This window comes from Perna viridis, chromosome 14 (genome assembly GCF_037379345.1).
Source record: "Perna viridis isolate PV_CMFRI_1.1 ecotype Kerala chromosome 14, ASM3737934v1, whole genome shotgun sequence".
Classification (NCBI taxonomy): Eukaryota; Metazoa; Mollusca; class Bivalvia; order Mytilida; family Mytilidae; genus Perna; species Perna viridis.
Genome location: NC_142458.1, coordinates 3,440,730 through 3,464,647, shown reverse-complemented (window position 1 = coordinate 3,464,647; position 23,918 = coordinate 3,440,730). Strand labels below are relative to the sequence as shown.

The 23,918-nt window shown below is 32.8% G+C and overlaps 1 protein-coding gene across 18 annotated transcripts in view; it reads left to right on the top strand.

Annotated features, from left to right (window-relative positions):
* LOC148597762 (uncharacterized) overlaps window positions 1–22,900 on the top strand; it is a 105,008-nt gene extending 82,108 nt beyond the window's left edge. For 10 of the 18 annotated variants that reach the window (XM_088560786.1, XM_088560780.1, XM_088560788.1 and 7 more), the window contains 4 exons: window positions 1,669–1,992; window positions 6,535–7,146; window positions 12,553–12,795; window positions 20,179–22,900. In XM_088560786.1, coding sequence (XP_088416912.1) covers window positions 1,669–1,992; window positions 6,535–7,146; window positions 12,553–12,795; window positions 20,179–20,697 — 1,698 coding nt within the window. In that variant the 3' untranslated portion in view covers window positions 20,698–22,900. Of the gene's footprint in view, window positions 1–1,668; window positions 1,993–6,534; window positions 7,147–12,552; window positions 12,796–16,617; window positions 16,666–18,164; window positions 18,184–20,178 lie in introns of all 18 variants that reach the window. The other 8 variants (XM_088560791.1, XM_088560790.1, XM_088560789.1 and 5 more) reach the window with 6 other exon arrangements.
* The last annotated feature ends 1,018 nt before the right edge of the window (window positions 22,901–23,918 follow it).

The following is a 23,918-nucleotide window of genomic DNA, read 5'->3' as shown; positions in this document are numbered from 1 at the left end:
TTACCTTCTGAAAAAAAATGTGTCAAACCTTTGTGTTGTTAGACATTATTTTGAACATTTATACTTCATGTAACAGATGATAGATTTGGATTATGATTAATTTGATTTAATTATATAATTATATATTTATTTATATTTTTAGGTTTTTTTTTCTATTAAGTGAATTTTTCAAGTTTAAGTTTTGCATATGGTATAAATGGACAAAATACATGTGTAAAATACATGTCTGTATGTATCTAACACTTTCCTTTTCTTGTTTATTGAGTGTTTTGGCTGATATAGTAAGAGTTACACTGTTATTCTTTAAATCAATGGTAATTTTAACATTCTAATATGGTTCAATCTAGATACGTGTAACAGAAATTGTTCAGTTCTTTTTGTTTTTTTTAATGGTATTACACTTCAGTTGATGTGAATTTTTTTTTATTATATTTTCAATTTTTTTTTTTTTTTACAATCACTGAAGGTTTCTATATTTCTAAATCACTTTTGTTCAATAGACACCAATAACTCCTTATATTTTTCATAAAAGTCAGTACTGGTTTACCTATTGAATATGCAGAGTCAACCTTTAAAAACTGTAGTGTAAATGATCCAGTATGACCCATTGATGACAAGATAGAAAACTAATTGAAAACTAGAAAACATGACTGGTTTTTAATTGATCTTTATTGAAAAAAATTATAGAAAATTTTTTTGGTAAAAATTAGTTAACTGTTTTATGTTATGTCATTACTTTCCAAACCATTGATTCATTTTATTGGAAATATATCTTTCTGAAAGAATTTTAATGTTTAAGGACACACATGTTCAACTTATCACTTTTTCTTTTTTTTTTTAGCATGATTCTAACTGAAACCAGTATTAAACTGACACCAAGATTTTTTTAAAAATTTCTTTGTTTTTGGACACAGTATTTTCAGTATTTTCAGTATCTAAATGCTTGTCTGATTATTTTCTGCTGCTCTTGGCTTGTGTTTTAAGTATTACAGTCACAGTATTCTTTCAGCCTTTTTTTATCTGAATTATTTGCACGTTCAAATCTTTTGATTTTAATACTGATCTTCTTTGGGCTATTTTTTATATAATTTGAAGTGAAGCATTGAATGATTTAATTTATCTTCTATGAGATTGAGCTATTTGTTTTCAAAGACAGTTACATACTAGAAGATCGTTATTTCTTCTAGGGAGATTGCTTTGCTAGGACAAAATTCAGACAGTTAAAACTGTAGTAAAAAATAGTGGAGACAACTGAAATTTACTTGATTTTTTTACACATACCATCTAGTAAAAGATATGAAAATTTTAGTTCAATTAAATTAGTTTTGTAACAAATAAAACAAAACAAAAAGAAAGAATGAGTTAAATATTTTTCAATGCAGGACTTAACATTAATTACACAGAAAATTGTTAAGTAGGAAGGTAAAAAAAAATGGTAGGAGGTCTTAACACACTTTTTTGCATGATATTTTTCACTGTACACAGTAGCACCATAGCTGTAGCTCTCATGATGTTGTCCTTACTAACAAATTATACATGCTTGGTGTTGAAGTGAGGCCAAAATATAATTCACATTTTATCATTTGGTTTGTGTTGACCCATTTAGTGTTTGATTGTTCACATTGGTTGCTGTGTGTTCCTAACTGTTGATATGATACACCCCAATAGGAGACGAACAATCGGCAAAAACAACCTGACCACTCGCACAGTAAGACGTCTCAACAAAATGGTGACAGGTCACATGGGGTCAAGGGTGACCAAAAATCACCTAGTAATTCATTGAGCAAAACGTCACAGAACAGCACTTATAAGTCGAATAGTAAAGCACCACCTCAACAAACCTCTAATAAAAATAGAAAGGACACGCCTCCGAAACAAGATGATCGTAACTTTAATAATTATGATACTGTGCGAGCTTCGACACCTAATGATACTGGGAAGAAGTCTCCGGCCAAGGATAACAAAGTTCCATCACCTTCTGATGAACATAAGGTAGTGACTAAAAAGAAATTGCTATGTTTCTAATCAATTGGTTGATGTTTTAATCGTGGATATGATTTTCCATGTAAATTGTGGATATAATTTCCACTTTTCATTGTGGATATAATTTTCCATTGAAATGAACTTTAAATTATTACCTTTTTGTGTTTAGAGTAAAAAAAATCCTTTCAAACACAAAACACTCTCTCTCTTGTACTTCATTTTGCTTCATTAGTTTTGTCCTAATTTTTATACAAAAATAGCTTATAGTGATGGGGGGGTGGAGATAAATACTTGCTTTTAAATTATAGATGTCATAAACATGTTTGTTAGGAAATCAATAACAAATCCAGTTCATTTAAAAAGGGATTCAATAAATAGAGCCTTGGGTGTAAAAAGCAAAATATAGGGTTTCTTCTATTTTCTTTCTTTCTTTGTTTCATCTGTTACATTTTTTACCTTTCCTGCATTCTAATTTGATGAAGTCGTCATATCTTTTTGTACATTTTTGTCATGAAAACCTATATACAATGTACTAATTCATTTAAAATAAAGTATTAATAAAAACAAATATGTCAAAATTGAATAAAGAAAAGTTGAACTAAAATATGTGAAAAAAGAACAATAATTTAGTGAAAAAACTATGCAATTTGTAAGTTTTTGTTGATGTTTTGTTTCTGTGTTAATTTTTTTATATCTGATCTGTTGAAAAAATTAATGGCCAGATCATTCTATTTTCTTCGACTAAATGTGTTGCATGCTAGAAAATCTACTATTCTTTCTTTACTTCTACTTTTCATTGTCTCTCATCTGCTTTTGTCACCAATTTGTCATATTATTTTTTTATTTACATATGTCACAAAAGTGTATCCTTTTATTTTTTCTTTGCTGTTTTGATATGTACTTGTTATTCAGCTGTTCTATCAATTGACACCAACAAAAAATTACTTTGTCATTACTTAATGTTTTCTGTGTTCAATATGTCTGACCTTCTTTCATTCTTTTTACTGCTTCGATTTGTAAATGCTGTTCATCTGTCTTTGTCTGCTGTAGTATGTCTGTACTTTTTGTGTCATTTTCTTCACATCCTAATCGTTGTCATGGTTCTATGCACTTTATCTTTAATTTATCATTCATTCTTTCCTCTTTATTATTTCCTTTATATGTGTAGTATGTATTGTCTGTATGGCTGCATAAAATATATTATGATTCTCAGGCTCTAACACCTCTCTTTCAAGGTTCCCTCTTTAGTAATTTTTGTCACATTATCAATAAGATAAAATACAAATAGTGCCTTTCTTATGTTCTTTTACAGCAAACAAAGGAGTTTCCCCCATCTCCTTTTTAGGCAATAGAAAGGGAAAATATGCTTTTCCTCTCATAAGAATGTTTTGAAATATGGTATGAGAACTCAGTAATTAATTTTGATAGCTTTAGTCTTATGTGATGTTATTGTCACCTTCACATGCATTAAATAAACCATAAAAATGTGTAATTTATATCTATTTTCACACAGTTGTTGCTCTGCCATTGTTTAAAATGCAGATCTGACTGAACCCACTCCATTGCCAATTTTAGAGAATCTGAAGCTGGCCACATTTACAGAGGTCTTTGCTTTTTTCTGTCATTATTCTTCATTAGTGTGTGAGTTGTTATAATGGATAGAAGAAGAGAAAAATGTTCAAGATTGTTTGCTTGTTTTTGTCCTTTTCCAGTAGAATTTGGAGTTTTCGAAAACTGTGCTGATTTGAATTATAATATATATTGATTGGCCTGGGGTTTTTTGTTCGATGATCAGTGTTTTATTATTAAGTTAGACAGCATTATGAATTAACATATTTCTACAATGTCCTATATTGATAATGGTAAAACCTTTGGTGATAGAACTATCACTAGGAAGTCTAGGTCAAGTAAAGTTTCAGTTGTTTCCAATGTATTTCTGCTTACACTCTGCATTATCTTCTTTTGTTGTTTTGTGTGCCTCTAGTCTGTATTTATTTTTTTAGTGATTTCCTAGTCGCATTGTTTGATCTTTCTGTTTTGACTGTATTCACAGCTTCAGTCTCTGTTACTTATATTTCCAATGCCTCTGAAGGTAAGAATTTATTTATCTTATGAATAATATGACAATTTTCTGTGCAATTGTGAATTCCTGATTTTTTTTTCAGTTCTTATTGTACTTATACAAATTACGTACTTAGCCATGTTCAAATTTATTTCATTTTAAATCAAAATGTGATGACACAGAAAACTACTTAAGAACTGGTTCAGGAAGAAATAGTTTATTTTTTTAAAAGTTTCATAATTAGCAAAAGCTCAAGTATATATACTGTTTTATGATATATTGAATTACTATTTATGTTCCACATTTTTTTTTAAAATTCTCTTTTAAAAAATAGCATTCATTTGTAAAACTCTAGAAGGGTTTTTATATTCCTTGGACTGATATTCTAACTTTGATGTGTCTGGTAATGTACAATAATTTTAACACTTAAAAATTACTTTCTTAAGAAACAGATTTTTTCTGGTCTCAAGTGGTCAATACTGGTATCCTGATTTTTCTGGTCTGAAGTGGTAAATACTCGTATCCTGATTTTTCTGATCTCAAGTGGCCAATACTGGTATCCTGATTTTTCTGGTATCAAGTGGTCAATACTGGTATCCTGATTTTAACAAGTTGTTTGATTTTAAAGAAAAAATATGATAATTACAGAATTCACAAAATGCTACCAGTATGAGAACTGCATACGTTTGATTGCTCTAGTCTGTTCACATTGTTCATCCTTTCCTAACATTCATCTACTTATATTCTTTCATTTATTCTTTCCATTCCCTTCTTTTACTCTTTCTTTTCTGAATAAATGTCATTGTGGTATCAGTAGTTAACAAGTAAAACAGATTTGGCAATATGTCTCCACTAAAACTTATTAATTGTCTGAAATTCTGATTTGATAAAATAGACTTTTTAATAATAATTTGCAATACTTACCAAACCATTTAAGAGTATTACTTAAATATAGGTTAGTAAAACAACGGATATTAGAGAAGTTTGGGATGATTCAAGAGTTCAACTACTAAATTAAAGTTACTTTTGATTTCGTCTAATGAAAAACGAGACTGGTCTATTGTAAGGCTGTTCAGATGAATAAATATGATTTTTCAACACTGTATACTTCTATTCCCCATACTCAGTTAAAATCCCGAATTAAAAACATTGTATATTGTTGTTTTTCCAAAAGATGGTACACCTAGATACAAGTATATAGTTCTTGGTAGAGATTCCTCATACTTTGTAAAAAATAATTCCAAATCATCTTCCAAATATACAGAAGATGTTTACAAAATGCTGGAATTTTTAATCGACAACATATTTGTCCAGTATGGTAGACACATTTTTCAACAAACGGTCCGCAACAAAACGATGGGAACAAATTGCACTCCTCTACTTGCTGACCTATTCATTCACTCTTATGAGGCTGACTTTATAGCTGATCTGATACGAAGGAAAGAATATCATTTAGCTAGATCCTTTAATCTCAGTTTCCGCAATATAGATGACGTATTATTTTTAAACAATCCTAATTTGGGGGATTTGATACATAGCATCTACCCCAAAGAATTTGAGATAAAGGATACTACAGACACTGTAAGGTCAGCCTCATATCATGACCTACACTTAGAAATCAGTGGTAAAGGAAAACTATTGACCAAACTTTACGACAAACGTGATGACTTTTCGTTCAGAATTGTCAACTTTCCTTTCATCTATAATGCATCCCTTCAGCACCTGCATATGGAGTGTTCATATCACAGCTCATATGTTATGCCAGAGCTTGCCAAAACTAGGCAGACTTTTTGTATCGTAATAGAGTTCTAACAAATTGGCCTCTGGAACGGAGTTATGTTGCTACAAGATTGAAGTCATCACTACAGAAGTTTTATGGTCGTCGTCATGAACTTGTGGATCACTACGGTGTATCTATCTGCGCCATGAAAACTGATTTGTTCAACTTGTCATAGTTTTCCTTTACTCCGGACTAAACATTTTATGAGCAACTCGGCTGGTGTTTCTTGAAAAGCAGAGGACGCTTACCCTACCGGTGCACCTGGTCCATGCTCCCAGTTTTTAGTGGAGTCCGAGTTGCTCATTTGCTTTTGTTACTTTGTTTGTATGACTTTAGTTACCTTATATTCTTTGTTGTGTATGTCTGTTTTCCATGTCTGGTCTTTGTCCCTGTATTACATTCTTTTGATTACCGCTATAACCTTGGTTCCCTTGATTACTCTTTCCTATTAAAAATATATCTTTTAAGTACTGTTCCTTTACAACCCTCAATAGGATCCTTTACTCTTTCAATTTTAATTCTAATGTGAAAGAAGCCACTGTTGTTGGTAGTGGATGCACGTTTGGTGCTTCAGGTATATATCATTACAATGCACAGCAAATACAATAAAATTCAAAATGTCCCTTTGATACATTCAAAGTTATGTTGTATATATTTTTAATTTTATTTTAATTGAATATTTACTAATACAAAATATTATTTCTAAAAGGCTGCGACCAAGATCCAGGCCAATTATCGAGGTCATCAGGCCAGGAAGGAGGTCAATGACCTTAAAAAGAAGAAAGCAGACGACGATCGAAAGAAGCAGGATGATGCAATGAAATCTAAACAGATGAAACAAGAGAATGAAGCTGCAACAAAGATACAGGCAGGTTTCCGCGGGCATCAAGCTCGTAAGGAAATCAAACAGAAAAAACAGGTACGTGATTTCAAGAATTCAAAAGAAGAGGCAGCTGTAGTCAAAATTCAATCTGGTTACCGCGGCCATAGAGCCCGAGAAGAAATTAAACAGAAGAAGACACAAAGGATGGAAAAGAACACAGAAGAGGAAGCAGCAGCTGTTAAAATTCAAGCTGGATTCCGTGGGCATAAAGCTCGACGGGATATTAAACAAAGAAAACAGAAAAGAGACGATAACAAGAAAGAAGAAGAAAAAGCAGCTACGAGAATACAAGCAGGATTTAGAGGACATCAAGCTAGAAAGGAAGTGCAAACAAAGAAAAAACAACTGGTTCAACATGAAGAAGAAGAAAAGGCAGCCACTAAAATACAGGCTGGATTCAGGGGCCACCAAGCCAGAAAAGAGGTGGCTAAGAAAAAGGTATATTCTGGTAACAATCACTCCCCCTCGTTAATTGGTTTAGTTAATAAAGGTGATCTTGCTAAACCTACTACAGTTAATGAAAATTCTAAAGTCGAGGCTTTCAGAGAAAATTATAATATGTCCAACCCTGATAGATGTAATAATAGTATTGGTAGGGTTTCTGAGGAAAGAATATCGAGTACTGTGTCACAGTCAGCTAAATCTATAAAGAGTAGAGGGGGTACATCAATAAGTTTAAATGAAAGTCAAGGCAATGATCTGATGAAATCGTTAAGTCAGATAAGGTTAGATCTGTCTAGACAGATTTGTGTAGATAGCATACAGCATGATGATAGATATACAAAAAATGATGTTGTTAGTAGGCAAGTCAATTTAGCAGTCAGGCATAGTGATGATAATATTAGGCAAGGAATTTTACCAAGTGGGCAAAATGAAAGTGGTAAAGGGCAATACAATATAGTAAGTGGGGAAAGTGATGTTGAAATAAGGCATGAGGAAGTTTTAAGTGGTCAAATTGATGTTGATTTTAAGCAAGAAAATGTTCTCAGTATGCAAAGTAATGTGGAACATAGAGAGGATAGTTTAGTCAGTAGGCAAAGTGATATTGATATTAGGCAAGATGATGATAGTAGGCAAAGTAATATTGAGATGAGGCAAGATTACAATTCCAGTAGGCAATGTTATAATGAAACTAGGCAAGATAGTAATTCCAGTAGGCAAAGTAATGTTGACATTAAACAAGACAATGTTTTCAATAGGCAAAATAATGTTTACATTAGGCAAGATAATGTTTCTAGTAGGCAAAATAATGTTGATTTTAGGCAAGATATTGATCCTAGTAGGCAAAATTATGATGAAATGAGGCAAGATAATGATTCCGGTAGGCAAAATTATGTTGAAAGGCAAGATAATGATTCCAGTAGACAAAGTAATGATGAATTGAGGCAAGATAATGATTCCAGTAGGCAAAGTAGTGTTGGAATGATGCAAATTAATAATTCCAGTAGGCAAAGTAATGTTATCATTAGGCAATGTAATGTACCGTTAAGGCAAAATGATGGAGTCAGTATAGACTCTGGGATAGATAACCGAAGTCTGCTTTTTAAAATGAGTAGTAAAAGCACTATGCTTACGAGGTCTGAATCGTATAGAGAAAATTGTGAAAATGAAATCCTTCCTCCATACAATGATTTCAGCAGTAATTTTGCTAGTGACAATTCTAATAACAGCCAGAACAAGTTTGAATCTAGTAGTGAAACTTGCCATGATGATGAAAATGAAACTTCTCCATACTGTCATGAAGGCAGTAGAAAAGATAAAGTGTTAGATAAAGTTAAGGAAATGAATGAATGTAGAATGTATAAACACAGGGTTGAGAAGGATCATAAGAGTGAATTGAAGGCAATGATGTCGAAGCTATTGCATAAGAAATCTAACTCTTTTGTTGCTGGTGATAGAAAGGGACTGGCTAAAACATTTTCCTTTATTCTTGAATCATTAGTACCCTTGGATGAGAAATCAATAAAAAAATCATTGAAAAGATCTAAAACTTTAGGTAGATTGCATACCTGTAAACTGTTTGGTTCATCTAGTTATTTTGCACCACCCAGACAAGTTTATACTTTACCGGCTATTGCCCATAACAAATCACAACGTTTTACTGACAACCTGAACATAAATACAGAAACTGATCAAGGGGTTGATGTTGTTAATTCAAGTCGAAATAAAACTGTGGAAGAAAAATTTAACTATAAGACTCCCTTTTCTAGTTTTATGATTAAAAATAAAACTTTCCCTGAAATGTTAGATACAGATCTTGATAAAATGTTCCCTATTTTAATTGCAAAGTCAAAACGACATAAGAGTTTTCCATTTTTTGATGTGAACAAATCAAGTTCAATCAACAGAGTCAGTAGTGGACTCAGATCAGCCACTGATAGTCAGGCTAGCAACCATTCTGGTGATGAGTTCTTTGAGACTGATTTAAACATTCGCTCTCCTGGTGATGGAGAAAGTTTCACTGTTAACTTTGATCTGGCCAAAAGGGAGGGAATATATGCTGATAGTCGCTGTGGTAGGTTTTCTAATTTAGGTCTTTTGGGTAGTCATGGGGAAATGGAAAGTTTTACCACAGAGTCCGTTCTTAAAACAAGTAGAACTGGAAGTTGTAGTTTAGATGATACCCTTGAAATTGAGTGGAAAAAACATGATGTTCATATTTTAAATGAAATTGAAGATGAGAAAATAGAACAAGAACTGATCAAAGTGAAGCATTTGGCTACCACATATCTGCAAGCTTCAGTAAAATCTTTTCTGTCTAGGTTTTGGTCATTTTTGAAAATTCGATTGGAAACAAACATTGATGATGTCACAAATTTACAAGCTGCAGTTAGGGGTATGATATGCCGTAAACGTCTAGAATATCAAATCATGGAAGATGATATTGAAGTCCAGGATATTTGGCGTGCTGATGCAGCAACTAAAATTCAAGCAATTTTTAGGGGTTATCTTGTTAGAAAGGATAATAAAGTAAATAGTCGTCTAACTGTCAAAAAACAAGTCACTTTTGGGGCAGTGTCTAGAATTGAAATAGTGGATGGGGAGTTAAAAAAAGACATAACTTTGATAGGGAAAGAAATTGAAGATGAAGATAAAACTTCTCTTTTTAAAGAAATGTTGAAGAATCCTAAATGTCAAAATGAAGAGTTGCTAAGTCCTGAAAGTAATGTCAATAATATAGCTGCACAGACTATTCAGTCCGCATTTAAGGAATACAAAAAAGGGAAGACAGAAACGGCAACCACCGTTGTACAAGCAGCTTTCCATGCTTTCATTGGTAGAAGAAACAGTTTTCATATGTTGGCTGAGAAAAGTGGAACTGATGAGGCCCTAGTAAATAAAAACTTCAAAAGTATCAAAGAAAACACTGAAAAATCGGTATTAAAAGTACAGACAGGCGTGGATAGGGAACAGGCTTGTAGGGTTATTCAAAGAAGTTTCAAAGCATTTTTTAAAGAAAAACAAAGAAATGCATGTCAAGATACCGAGAACCAAGCAGCTATTTTAATACAAAAAGCTTTTGTAAAGTACATGAGAGTGAAAAATGATAAAAGAAATGAGGCTGCAAATATTATACTGAGACATTTCAAGACTTACAGGGAAAATATGCTAATGAAAATTAGAGCTGCTTCAATTATTCAAAAGACTTTTAGATTATGGCTCTGTAAAAAAGTTAAAATAAGGAATGATGCGGCTACAAAGCTTCAGTCAGTTATTAGGGGTAGGTGGAGTCGAAATCGACAGTGGAAGATAGAAAAAGCTGCATCTGTAATTCAGACCACATTCAGAAAATATAGAATAAGACAGAGCAATTTAAAACAATGTTTAAATGACGAGGCTAGAAGTATGGTCGATTTTATTCTAAAAACCTCCCACAGTTGTTACTCATGGCAACTAAATCATGAAAGAAAAACACGAAATGATGCAGCTATTAAAATTCAGACTATTTTTAGGGGTTATATGTCGCGTCGGGAGTATAATGAAATGAAGGATAATCGTAATAAGGCGGCTTTGAAAATGCAGTCTTTCGTTAGACATCATATGACAAGGATTTTAAAACAAAAAATGAAGGCTGAACTTGACGTTAAAAAGCCAAATGAAGCAGCTATTAAAATTCAGTCAATTTTTAAAGGTCGTCGATCAAGGGTTATCTTCCATGATTTAAAGTCCAATTTGGAAAATAAAAGAAGAAACAAAGCAGCCGTGAAAATTCAATCTATCTTTAGAGGTCATAGGTCAAGAGTAAAAACTGACGCGTTAAATGTCACCCCTCAGAATCAAAAACTAAATGCAGCAGCTGTGAAAATTCAGTGGTATTTTAGAAGTTATAAGTCAAGGGTTATATGTAAGAAGTCAAGGGTTGAACATGAATGTGAAATTGCAGCAGTAAAAATTCAATCTTATTACAAAGGTTATAGAGCAAGGGTTTTGTTAAAGAAATTAAAAGCTGTTGATGATTTACAAGCTAGATTTAAGGGTAAACTAACCAGACTTCAAATAAAGCATGATGAACATTTTATCATAGAGTCTTGTAAGGTTTCTCCAATAAAACATAGTTCAACTGTTAAAGGAATCTTCGTTAAATGTAAACAAAAAACTAACCCTTCTCAAATGGATTTGAATACTGCCGTTACAAAACTCCAGGCTGCTTTAAAGGCCAGAAAAACAAGGCGGGAGCACAAGAAACAACTTAGGGAATTAAATGATAATAATGTACATTATATAGTGTCAGCCTTAGAGGGGGTTCTGTGTGCAAGATTTGTTAATGAGATTCAAAATGTTCATAGTAATACTGAGGAGAATAAGACAGACAATTGTCAGGATAGCTACCATAAATTTGGTAATTTTTCATATTCACCTCAAACAAAGTCTGAGCAGAAAGGTTTTTTAGATTCTGATAGTGATCACGCACAGTTTTCTGTTGAATCTGGGTTTGTTAGTGGTCATAGCCTACAGGGTGCCACTGTATCAATGAATTCTGTTGAACGAACAGATGATTGTGGAGTTTGGAGCAATACAAATTGTACTGTTCAAAAAGACGTTGAATCAGTTCTTGAAATTGTTAAAAGTAAATCTGAAATTGATGATGATTATTTTGTTGAGAAAGCGAGCAGATCTGATATTGGTGATTTCAGTGAAGTTGTAACTGTTGTTAAAAATGAAACGAACTGTGAGAGATCAGTTGTGTCAAGGTCAGGAAGTAAAATGTCAAGGTCTTTTTCAAGGAGCACTGATAAGTTGTTCTCAATAAAAGAAGAAATTGAAATTCCAATAGTGAGACAAGAATCTGCTAGAAAGGTTGTTGAGTTGGTAGAAAATGCAAAGAGTTCAGACAATGTTAATTTTAAAAATCTGTCTGTACAGAGCATGCGTTTGAAAAAGGATTCCTGTTCAAATGCTTCTTCATTGAACTGCAATACCAAATTTCAACAAACTTGCAATGACATTTTTGATATAAATAAGTGTAACTATGATGAAGAAAATAAAATAAATTCAAAACTTAAGGATGGAAGAATACTCCAAGCTGCATACAAAGCCCACAAATTGGTCAATAGTTTAAGTTCTTGTTACAAAAGCATGTCTTCTGTAGATAAACAATCATCCTGCCCCAAGTCGTTGAAAATATATTTGCATAGTCATCTTCAAGCAAGTGTTAGAGGGTTCTTATTTAGGCAGAAATTTGACAACTGTTTCATTAACACTTTTCTGCAACCTTCAAAATCCAGACAAAATGAGTTATCATGGTATGTTTCAAAACTAAACACTATCAAATCCTGTTTTGGTGGTGGTAGGATATATGGGAGGGGAAAATTTATTAATTCGAACTACTTCACTAAATTTCAGAGTAAGAGGTTAGATGGGAAAACTGATGCTGTAACCCTCATGCAGGCAGCAGCAAGGGGATTTTTAGTGCGGAGACGCATACAGAAACGACAAAATACAAAACAGTTGTTACATCTTCGTTCTGTAGCGCAGGAAGAAGTGATGGACATTTTAGGTCTCATTCACGAACGTGACAATGCCGCAACAAAAATACAAGCAAGATATCGTGGTTATAGAGATAGGAAAAAAGTCAATCGAATTAAGGTAAACGAACAAAGAGCGGATGCTTTGTTGTTCCTTCAAGCAAATGTGCGTGCTTTTTTAGCGCGTAGAGACATAAATAAACGTTTGATAATGGATTTTTGGCGTCAAGATAATCCTGTGAATAGGCTAGGTTACGTAGACTCTCTGGATAAGGTCCAAGCATCTTTTCATGGGTACCTTTTCAGGAGAGTTGCGTTTGTTAAACTTCATCAAATACTGAAATGTGACGTTGCTGCTACTGTATTGCAGTCAGGCTTTAGGGCATATGTTGAGCGATGGCATATTTGTCGACGCAAAGTAGCAGCCCTTGCTAGGTACCATAAAGCCGCTTCAGAACTGCAGATAGAATTTCAGAGTTTTCTAACAAGGAGAAATATTTCAGCTAATATAAGTAGACAAAGCAGCTGTGCCTCCAAAATTCAAGCTGGAGTTCGTGGTTACTTATCTCGAAAGGGCTACCTTGAGCAAAAACGAGCTGTTACAAGAATCCAGTCTGAGTACCGTGGCTTTAAAGCAAGGCAACAATTCGAAACGCTTGCTACTGAACGTAAAAATTTAGCTGCCACTAAAGTTCAATCTTATTTCCGTGGATATAAAGTGAGAAGGGATGTTCAGTTACAAGCTAGACATTTGGCACTCGAATTGTTGCAATCTAGCATTAAGGGATATCTTGTTCGTAAAGAAGTTTCAGTCAAACTAAAAAATGAAGCTGAAATGCATGCAGCTGCTGTAAGAATTCAATCATGTTATCGTAGTTACTCACAAAGAAATAAATATGAAACTATGAAATTTCAGCACAAAAATGAGGTTTGGTTACAAAAGTCAAAAGCAACAACTCAAATACAGTCCCATGTCAGAGGATATTTGTCTCGGAGAAAACTAATGGCCCAGACAGTTCCTTATAGGAATGTTGCAGTTGATGGAAAAGATCCTTTGTTTGTTCAAGGTTCAGCTGAAAATTTTGATTTGATTACAACTGGGAAAATCAGTTCGGTTCGACCTCTCACAAGTGGACATCATGCTTCGTTATCAAATGTTCATAGAGAACATACTTTTGTGATCGATGCAGATAAACATAAGGAACAATTTATCCCTACTGCGTGCTCGACTATCGCTCATGTGGACTCTTTTTCCCATTTGCAAGAGAGTTTTCGTAGCTTACTGTCTAGGCGTAGAAAATCCACTAAACCATCTCAACAATTTTTTCATGAACGTTCACGCTTTATGGCTGCTTCACATCTGCAATCTTTCTTCAGGGGCTATTTAACTCGCAGGTTAACCCATAAGTTGTGCCAGTATGACAATGAAACTTCTTCTGTTGTAGTATTTTTCCCAAAACATCCCACTCCTCCCCCATTTGTGAACAATCCTGATATGGTTAAGATAAGTTGTTCCTTTGAAAAACAGAATAATGAAACTGTTGATAGAATTTTACCTTCATTTTATGATGGTGGGGAATCAACATTTGTCAGTGAAGATATTCCTGTCCGAGTTTCGTATCACCGACAACACTCAGACAAAGAAATTGAAGAAGAAAATACCAAACAGGAAGACGAAAAGATTCAATACATTCTGCATAGTAAATCAGCAAAATCAGAAAGACAGAAAGAAAATAATACACCTGTACAGTACCTGTACCGTAGTCGAGAATCTACCAGGTACAAAACACCTCAACAGTCTCACAGACCTTTGAATCAGTATGAGGAGCCATCTCTTTTTCTTCATGAAGGTCTCGAAGAAGAGAGATTTGATAGTGACAGACGTCGATTTGAAGAACCTTCACCTCCTGTAAGGAGTGCAGGAAGCCCAGCTCTTCATTCATCTCATAGACAATTGGATGAAATATCCTCTCTTCCAGATGCACATTTAAGGAGACATGAAGAACCATCTCCTTTCAGGAGATATGAAGAACCAAGTCCATTAAGGAGGTATGATGAACCATTTCCTTTGCATGAGACTGATAAACAGGTTAGTAAAGATGTAAGAAACGAAAATAGACGCTTTGAAGAGCCTTCACCTAATATGCAACTAAATCTTCATGTTGGTACAACAACAGTAATAGACTCATACTTAAGACATGATATAGACACACATCGTAGCCGATTTGAAGAACCTTCCCCAGTTTCAACTGACCTTGTTGACCCTGATATTGAGTACCCTATCAGTCCAATGGAAAAGACAGAAGCCTTCTCCAGTCACGAAACAAACCGAAAGCAGTCAGATGTTACACGTAACTCTCATGATGACAGTGAGTTATCAGTAGAAACATTCTCACGTAGGATCGTAAATGAGATTCAAAACAGTGCTATTCTTAAAGAGGAATCCTTACTCATTTTACAGGCGGCTTTTAGAGGTTTTCTGTTACGAAATAAAACATATTCAAAGCGACTGCTGAAAATTTCTAAGATGGACATGGATGATAAGTCTATATTTGATGAAACTGCCCTGCCATTTTTGCATGCTGGAGTTAAAGGTTACCTAACAAGGCATAGGGAGTTAACAAGTCCTCCAGAAATGTAAAATTGTTTGAAACCTTTATCTTGGTCTTTATATTTAGGATACACACCACTAGTCTCAACTATTGTCATACTGGCATTGCTACTTCCTTTCTTGTCTTTCCATGTATATCCAACATGCTTAGTGAACCCTTGTATATTACTAATTTTCCTTGGTTCTTTTGGTTTGCTTCTTAGTTTCTCCTCTTAAGCACTTTTTTGGTTCAGGTGGCATTCTTATATCATATCTGTTTGGTAGAAAAAAATTGTCTTGCACTCTGAACATGGTAGTTAATTGAACAAGCTACTTTAAATTTGTAAAACAATTAATGATTGATCTAATCAATTATATATCAATAAATATTGCTTTTGCAAACCTAGTTTGTCTTTATATGCAGCTTGTGTAATGGCTTTTTAAATGTTTTCATCAAAAGGTATTCGCTGATACAAAAAAAAAGTCAGTTTTGAATATTGTTGGCAGTATAACCCCACAAACTTAAATCGTGCCTGGCATCTATGTTATATCAGAAAAAGAAGTATGGCTGTTGTATTTATAAGGTTTCTACAGTGGAAACAATGTGATTCTTATATTTTTTAGTATAACGAGGGGGATTTGAAGAAGCTTGTTCAAACAATGTATATTGAGAAATAACATGGTAGTACACCGAATATCGATGATTTTCATTGGTTGTTTCTCAGGGGCTTAGCAAGATCACTTTAGTCACCTTTAACATGTTTATTTACATCTTGCATTTGAATTGTAGGATCTGGTTTGAAATATTGTCCATCTTCAGAGAACTTTACTGTATTCATTCTAATTATTGAAGTAGAACTTATATCAACACTTTGTAAAATGTTTTCACTACATTTAAAATATTTAGAGAATCGGTGCTCTGTTTTAGAATCTGCTGATTGGACATTTTCATTGATATCACAAACCAGATCCACAAGTTATGGCACTGTTTATGTACTAAATTTCACATTTTATTTGCTGTGGTCTTTTAAAACAATTTATGTATGTTAATCATCTATTGTTTGTAATGTTCCTATATGCCTACTACTGTTGTTTATTCGAAAAAAAAAATTAATGTTTGGTTTCATATATACTGTAGATTATATGTTCATTAGCTTAATTTCAGTTCGATTTAAAATGATCTTGAACAGTGCCATTTTCCAAGAAAAATTTGCTTTAGGTATATAGAGCTTTCGCATGTACATGCATGTATCAATCTTCCTATGTATACTTAGTGCTTATGTATTAACTTGAGGGTGAAAGAACTGCGTTTTAGTTCAAATGAAAGTTATTTGTTATTTTCATATATTTTAGTCTTCTGGTGTTGGTAATGGCCAACCAAACGGTATCATTCATGATATTGTAAGTAAAACAGCATGACCACACAAACCACCTTTTAGATGTATATATATATTTGTAGATGTTGTTTTGAAATGTTTTGATGTTCAATTGATTTTTACAAAAAAGAAATGTCATGTTGTAAACATTATATTGACAGAAATAATGTTGTCTTCTGATGACAATACAATACATTTAATTATGCTGTTTATGCAAAAATATCCGTCATATCTGGAAAAGTAACACATTGTTAAATGGACAATTATTGTATTCTCTATTATTGATGTAAATAAACAGATTTTGAATTTTAGTTACCAAGAAAGTCATTAAGTGATACCCTCAATTTTAAATGGTAGACAAGATTATTGAGACGTGTTAGTTAGCATGTTAAAAAGGGGTTGTTCACATGTGTAAATGGTACATATTGTTTCCTGGCAAATGTAGAATTGTCCAGTAGATAAATAACCCAGAGCTGTGTTGTATAAATCTCATTAACTATTGGTACTTTACAAAAAGAAGTTTATTAATGTTATAGTTTCAAATATACATTTTTATGTGATTTAGTGAGACAAATGGACTTTCAGTTGGAACTGCTCAGCTATTTCTGCTGCATTGACATGAGGTGTTTTTGCGTGCAGCGAGATAGTACAAGTATCAATTGATGGATTTATATTTAAATGTGCAAATTAATGTGAATTAAATGCTCCAGGCCTGGATTTTGTAAAAAAAAAATTCTCAAATTGAGAGTTGCCTCAAATTTTTCCTCAACTAAAATTTTGACCAATCAGATTACTTGAAATTAGATATTGAGGTAAAACTCAAAGATTTGAGGAAATTCTCAACTTTAGAGATTTTTATGAAATCGGGTTCAGGGCAGTTGGTTTGTTGAAGGTAGATAAGTCTCACAAATTACCCCACATAGATTGTCATTTTATTTTCATGAACAACTCTCGTCATGATATGAATTAGATGGTACAGTTGTTTTCACATATGTATTTGTGTGTAGTTGCATGTTAATGTAAATATGAAGTTAATATAGTGCAGAAATTGTCAGTAATTGCTAACAAAATGTAGTAGTCTATTTTCCTGGGTTTTTTGTTTGTATTGCTGAAAAATTCATTTGTGAAACAGCTTTTATGCACTAATTACATTTGTTTAAATGTTTTAGAAATTATTAATTGACCTATTTATCAACAGACGTCAACGGAACAACGGGAAAATAAACTAAAATATCTTAGTGTAATATTTTGTTTTTGTTAATTCATGATTAATTACGGTAAGTATGATTGTGTCTGAATTTGATGATTTTTGTAAGAGAAAATTTGTTGTATACAATGACTCGTATTTAATGTTTTTGTATCAAGATAATTTTCTTCCTTGCTTATTTGTTTGAATCAATTTAATCTTAAAATAAACATTTGAATGTTCATAATTTATGACATGTAAGTGTACAATGATGTTTGAAAAAATTAAATTTATGTACTTTGATGATGTTTATGAATATTCTACAATTAATTTTGCAGAAATCTTGATTATGAGGAGGTAAAAACCATTTATTATATGCGGTAGAATTAGCACTAGGCAAGGCTTACTAGAAGTGAAGTGTATAGCACACATTGACCTGGGTGTCTTAGAACACTAAACTTTTAGGTCTAAGAAAATTCGCAACTTCATCATGGCAAAGTTATTCTTTTTATACTTGTTTCAGCATTGATGCCATAAAGTTGAGAAATTTCTAAGATCAGTGTTTTATACGTTCTTCTGGCAACAAGGTCTGCTTAGGAACAGTATCATATCACACTGATTAATAAATATGATTGAATGTTATTTGAAATAGATTCTGTTCTGTTTTTGATTGGAGAAAATTCGATCATAGTCAAGAGTTCTGTAGTTAGAATTGATTGTAAATATGTAATTAGTTTCACTGTATGATAATATTGTAAATGAAGTCATTTAGTGGTAGATAGAATTATAATTGTGCATGTCTTCAATGAGAAAATTTATGTTTAGTGTTTGTAGCTAATATTACGGATGTTATGGCTTCTAATTATGTACTTAGATTGATTTTTTCCCCCAACGAAAATTGGAAATTTCTATTTTATTTTGCATTGTTTGCAATAAATAACTCATATAATTCCAAAATTTTTTTTTTCTTGTTTTTAAGGATAGTTTGCATAATTTTTCTGACTCAAGTATTTCCATCATATAATAGATTTATTTCTCATGTTAAAACGTAAGACTCAATTGGATAAAATTACTAACAAATAAGATGTGGGGAAACAGCTTATTTTTGAAAAGCATTCCATACAGAAGTTTTCGGAGTGAAGACTGATAAAATAAGTAATGACATTTCATTTATATTGGTATGATTAATTGATTTTTAATTGAATTTATTTTACAATAAATTGGAGCTAGATTTAACATTACTTTATTTTATTTAAATGTTTGGAGTAATTAACCTGTTTCCCAACTATACATTAAGTTCATCAGGGAGTACAGTATTCACACTTGACGTTGGAATGTTCAGTGTTGTACACATTTTGTACAGGGCATGTTTTATCACATTTATTTGTCAACATTTAAGTCTTGGTATCAGTGGAAGAAATAAACCACCCCGGCAATCCTTTTTCATGGCATAATTTTATATTCTCTATAATTTTCTTATGCTAGTTAATTGTAGCTTCATTAAGTCTCATCATTTCGTCACTTTTAGCACTTGTTGTGAACAAGACTTGGTAAAACTCGGAAAACATTTAATTGCTATGTCTTCTGTTTCTTCCACTGATGTGTTTACCTTTGATCTTTGTCTGCATTTGCACGGTTATATATTTGATTTGCATTTTTCTTTTGCAGGTTTATCATGTCTAAAGTTTCAGTATTTGATGAAGTTCTTTCTATTGACACAAAACCTCTATACACATGCAATACACGATTTTTGTTCAATTCACTTCGACACATATTTCGTGTCCAGATAAATTCATAATGATTGTTTATTAGAGAATTACGTAACTCAAGTTAATCATTTCAAGAAGAAATCTGTTCTTCAAATTACTAATTTTATCATTAAGTTTCAAATGGCACAGCCTACAATTATGTATAACTTGGTATGTCTAGATTAATAATGCTTAATGATAAAGGATATCTAAGTATGTATCAGGCAGTTGTTTTCATGCATACAGTTGAGTATATGTCACAGAACAAAAGGAAATAATTAGCCCTTTGAACTTCCAACACACTGCCATTGGTTGGCTAATTGATTGGCATTGTATAGGAAATTTGTAGGTTTTCAGATCTTTGATTTGTCAGCCGTATTCTCTAAGTTAAGCTTCACAAGCTGCTGGAAATTATCTAAAGACTATTTCTAATTTTTTTTTTTTCAATCATTTGGACTAGTCTATTTTAATTTTTTTTTCAATCGTTTGGACTAGTCTATTTTAATTTTTTTTTCAATCATTTGGACTATTGATTTTGCTTCATAAATGATTTCTTCATATCAAAATTGGTTTTATTTAATTGTATTGATCTTTTGTTATTTAGGAATTGGATACCAAGGGACCAAAACCCACTGGCAATGTTGTCCCTCCAATTCAGAAAGACGCACAAATTGATCCCAAGACTGGGAACGTTACAAAAAATGTAGATAATGATAAGGACAATAAAGGACCAGACTCCAATAAGAAACCAGAGGCTGACAAAGACACTAAAACTGGTGATCAAAATACAAAGACTTCTGACACAAAGCCCCCTGGAGGAAACGTCAAACCTCCTGCTTCTGATAATAAACCTCCAATTGGTGATGCAAAAGGCCCAGCTTCAGATAATAAACCCCCTGGCGGGGATGCTAAACCCCCTACCGACAAGGCTACTGCTAAACCTAACGATAATGCTTATGGCACTGACAAGTCTGCTCCCGGTGATAACAAAGGCCCCACTGGGGACAAACCCCCTGCTGACAACAAACCTAACACTGACAATAAACCCCCTGCTGATAACAAACCTAACACTGACAACAAACCCCCGCCTAATGTCCAAACAGGTAGCAATGTTAACACTTAACACTAGTTTGGATGCAATGTGTATTGGCATAGTTCTTTGTATGCAATGATGGCATGACTGCTAACGATACATATGTACGCTGAAATAAAACCATTCTTAACCTATAAATAGCTTTTGTCATAGTAACAGTTGCTATGGTAACCAGTCAGGGTATAGGGTATAACGTTTGTTGTGACGCACTGAACTGTTGCTATGGCTACTGCTTCGTTTGCTGTGTTGGTGTGTGTTGATGCATTTTTCTGTTTATTTTCTCTAGGCGGCTAAATGAGAAGGATGGACCTTTGGGGCTAAGGAATGTCAAGGGCACCATATACACTCATTTGTGTGTTAAAGAAGAGGTACTAACCAATGGAGAAAAATTTGTATTGTATATAAAATTGTCATATCATATTTATATTTACATGGACATGTATCGTTCTCTTTCTTTTTGTTTACTCTGTCATTAACGTGTGTGCAGATTGAATAATGCTGTAAATAGGTCAGGTATCAATTAACTGTGTAAAGTAACTGAGCGTACCTGTGCTGAGATATCTTGAAGCCATGTCTGTAAGTCCTCGTGCGACCAATAGATCGGGGGTTGTAAATTTGCTCTCATTAACTTAGACTTGTGACATCTTTGGATTAAATGTTCAGTTTTATTTCAAAACAGGATTCTTATTTAATCTTAAAGACAATGCAAATGTATTTCAAATATTTGGATCTGAATCTGAAATAGCTTTGACTTAGAATCATTACTTGAGAATAAGTCAAGCTGATGTGGCTTAAATTAAAATAAATATGTCTAATATTTAACTATAAGATTTGAATGTATAACAAGGAAGTCTTAAATCCAACATCTGCAGGGTGGTTGATGTGAATCACTCACAATTTTGTTCGGCAATAGAATGGCAAGTCAGTATGCTTATTTCTACTTAAAATACATGAAATGTTTTATTGAAGTAAAATATTGATTCTTTCGTGTTTTTGGTTACATCTTTCTGTAAAAAAGACAATAATTTGAAACAATTGAGTAGTTATTGTAATTTACTAACTGTTTAAATATGTTAATAACTTTCATTCCTTAAAATGTTTGGAAAAAAGTCCAATATATTTCGAACTATTTTTAATTGATATTTATGTTATAACATTTCTAATATTATTTCATGATTGATGGGAGAAATGAGAGGAGATACTGAGGTTCTGTGGGGTTGGGAGAAATGAGAGAAGATACTGAGATTCTGTAATGGAGCTTTCTCCCTTCATTGTTAAAGTTTTTAGTTTCTTGCATTCCTCTGTTGTTAATATTATCATAGATTATAAATATATTTACACATTATATATATAAGTATATATTGATACAAAAAAAATCCCGTTTTAAGCTGTGATATGTATATAGTATAGTGTATTCTGTTATATGATCTTTATTATTTTCTCATCCGTCCTGGTTTATATAGACACTAGTTATAAGATTTAGTAAATTAGTCATAGGATTTATCATTTTCTAAGAAAAGATTATTAGGAGGCTAATCCGTCCAGAATTTGGTTTTTTTTTTTTTTTATATACTTTTTTAGTCACTACTTTTTTTACAAATATTAGTATTTTTCCAGTGCAATCTTTACTATAAGATTTCTATAAATTTTGTTTGTCTTATTTTGTTTTGGTAATTTTGCAAGACTTTAAAAGGACGATTTTATTCTAATAGAATCACTTGAATTGTATGCCAGACAATTTGTATGGTACAACAGAGCTTAGATGAAAACTATTATAGCTTGCTTGTTGCATGGAATTACATGATGCTATGATTCTGTGTAGGAACTGCTCAATTATAGACATGAATAAAACTGTCATCTTTCTAAATTAGCTCCATCCATATTTCCCAGTTCAAATATTTTTACCAAATGTGAATATTACTACGCGTATGTTTTATATAAAATTAATAGTACTTTAAGTGGTATAGAACATAAATTTTATTTCTTGTCAAATCACTATACTTTATTGAGGTTGAATTAAAAAATCAGTACTGTAGAAGTCTTTTAAATATCTAGCTCAACTTTCATTTTGTTGATGATTAATACCCTGCTGTTACACTAATCCACAGCTGAAAGTGTAAATCTTGTTATTTGCTGTTGAAAATGTATATCACTGTTTTATTCAGTTCAAAATTTCTGTGTAGTATTGTCTGTTCGGAAAAAAATCTGGAAACAAATAAATTGTATGCAAGAAGTTGTTCTGTTTACTATATGAATGTCAGAGAATAAAGATACCGAACTTATTCGTCCAGTATAGCATTGAAAACTTATAACAAATGGTTCACAACTTACAAACACGAAAAGAAAAATAAATAACATCAACTTTTATTTACAAAAATCAGCATATTCACTTATTTAGAATGCCAGAGAAAAGCGGAGAATTTGTGAAACAATAAATTTGGACAGTTGTATTACGTAATGGTATGTAACATAGCTGTTTTTTTTTATGTTGAGATACTAAAATATCGACCATAATTATAATATACTGACGCATCAAAACAGGGTACAATCACTAAATGGTAAAAACATCAAAGCAGTATACAGATCTACAGTATAGAAAACTGTCAATGAAATACAATTACATTGAAAAATGAAGTTAATAAAAACAGAGCACTTACAATATGAACTCGTAAAAAAACGTAATGTATCTGTTCCATAAAGGTTAGCTAGTCCTGCTCTGCCAACAGAACCTGTCACAAGGCAAATAATGTATCTGTTCTATAAGGATTAGCTAGTCCTGCTCTACCAACAACACCTGTCACAAGGCAAATAATGTATCTGTTCTATAAGGGTTAGCTAGTCCTGCTCTACCAACAGCACCTGTCACAAGGCAAATAATGTATCTGTTATATAAGGGTTATCTAGTCCTGCTCTACCAACAGCACCTGTCACAAGGCAAATAATGTATCTGTTATATAAGGGTTAGATAGTCCTGCTCTGCCAACAGCACCTGTCACAAGGCAAATAATGTATCTGTTCCATAAAGATAAGCTAGTCCTGCTCTGCCAACAGCACCTGTCACAAAGCAAATAATGTATCTGTTGTATAAGGATTAGCTAGTCCTGCTCTGCCAACAGCACCTGTCACAAGGCAAATAATGTATCTGTTTTATGAGGGTTAGCTAGTCCTGCTCTGCAAACAGAACCTGTCACAAGGCAAATAATGTATCTGTTCCATAAGGGTTAGCTAGACCTGCTCTGCCAACAGCACCT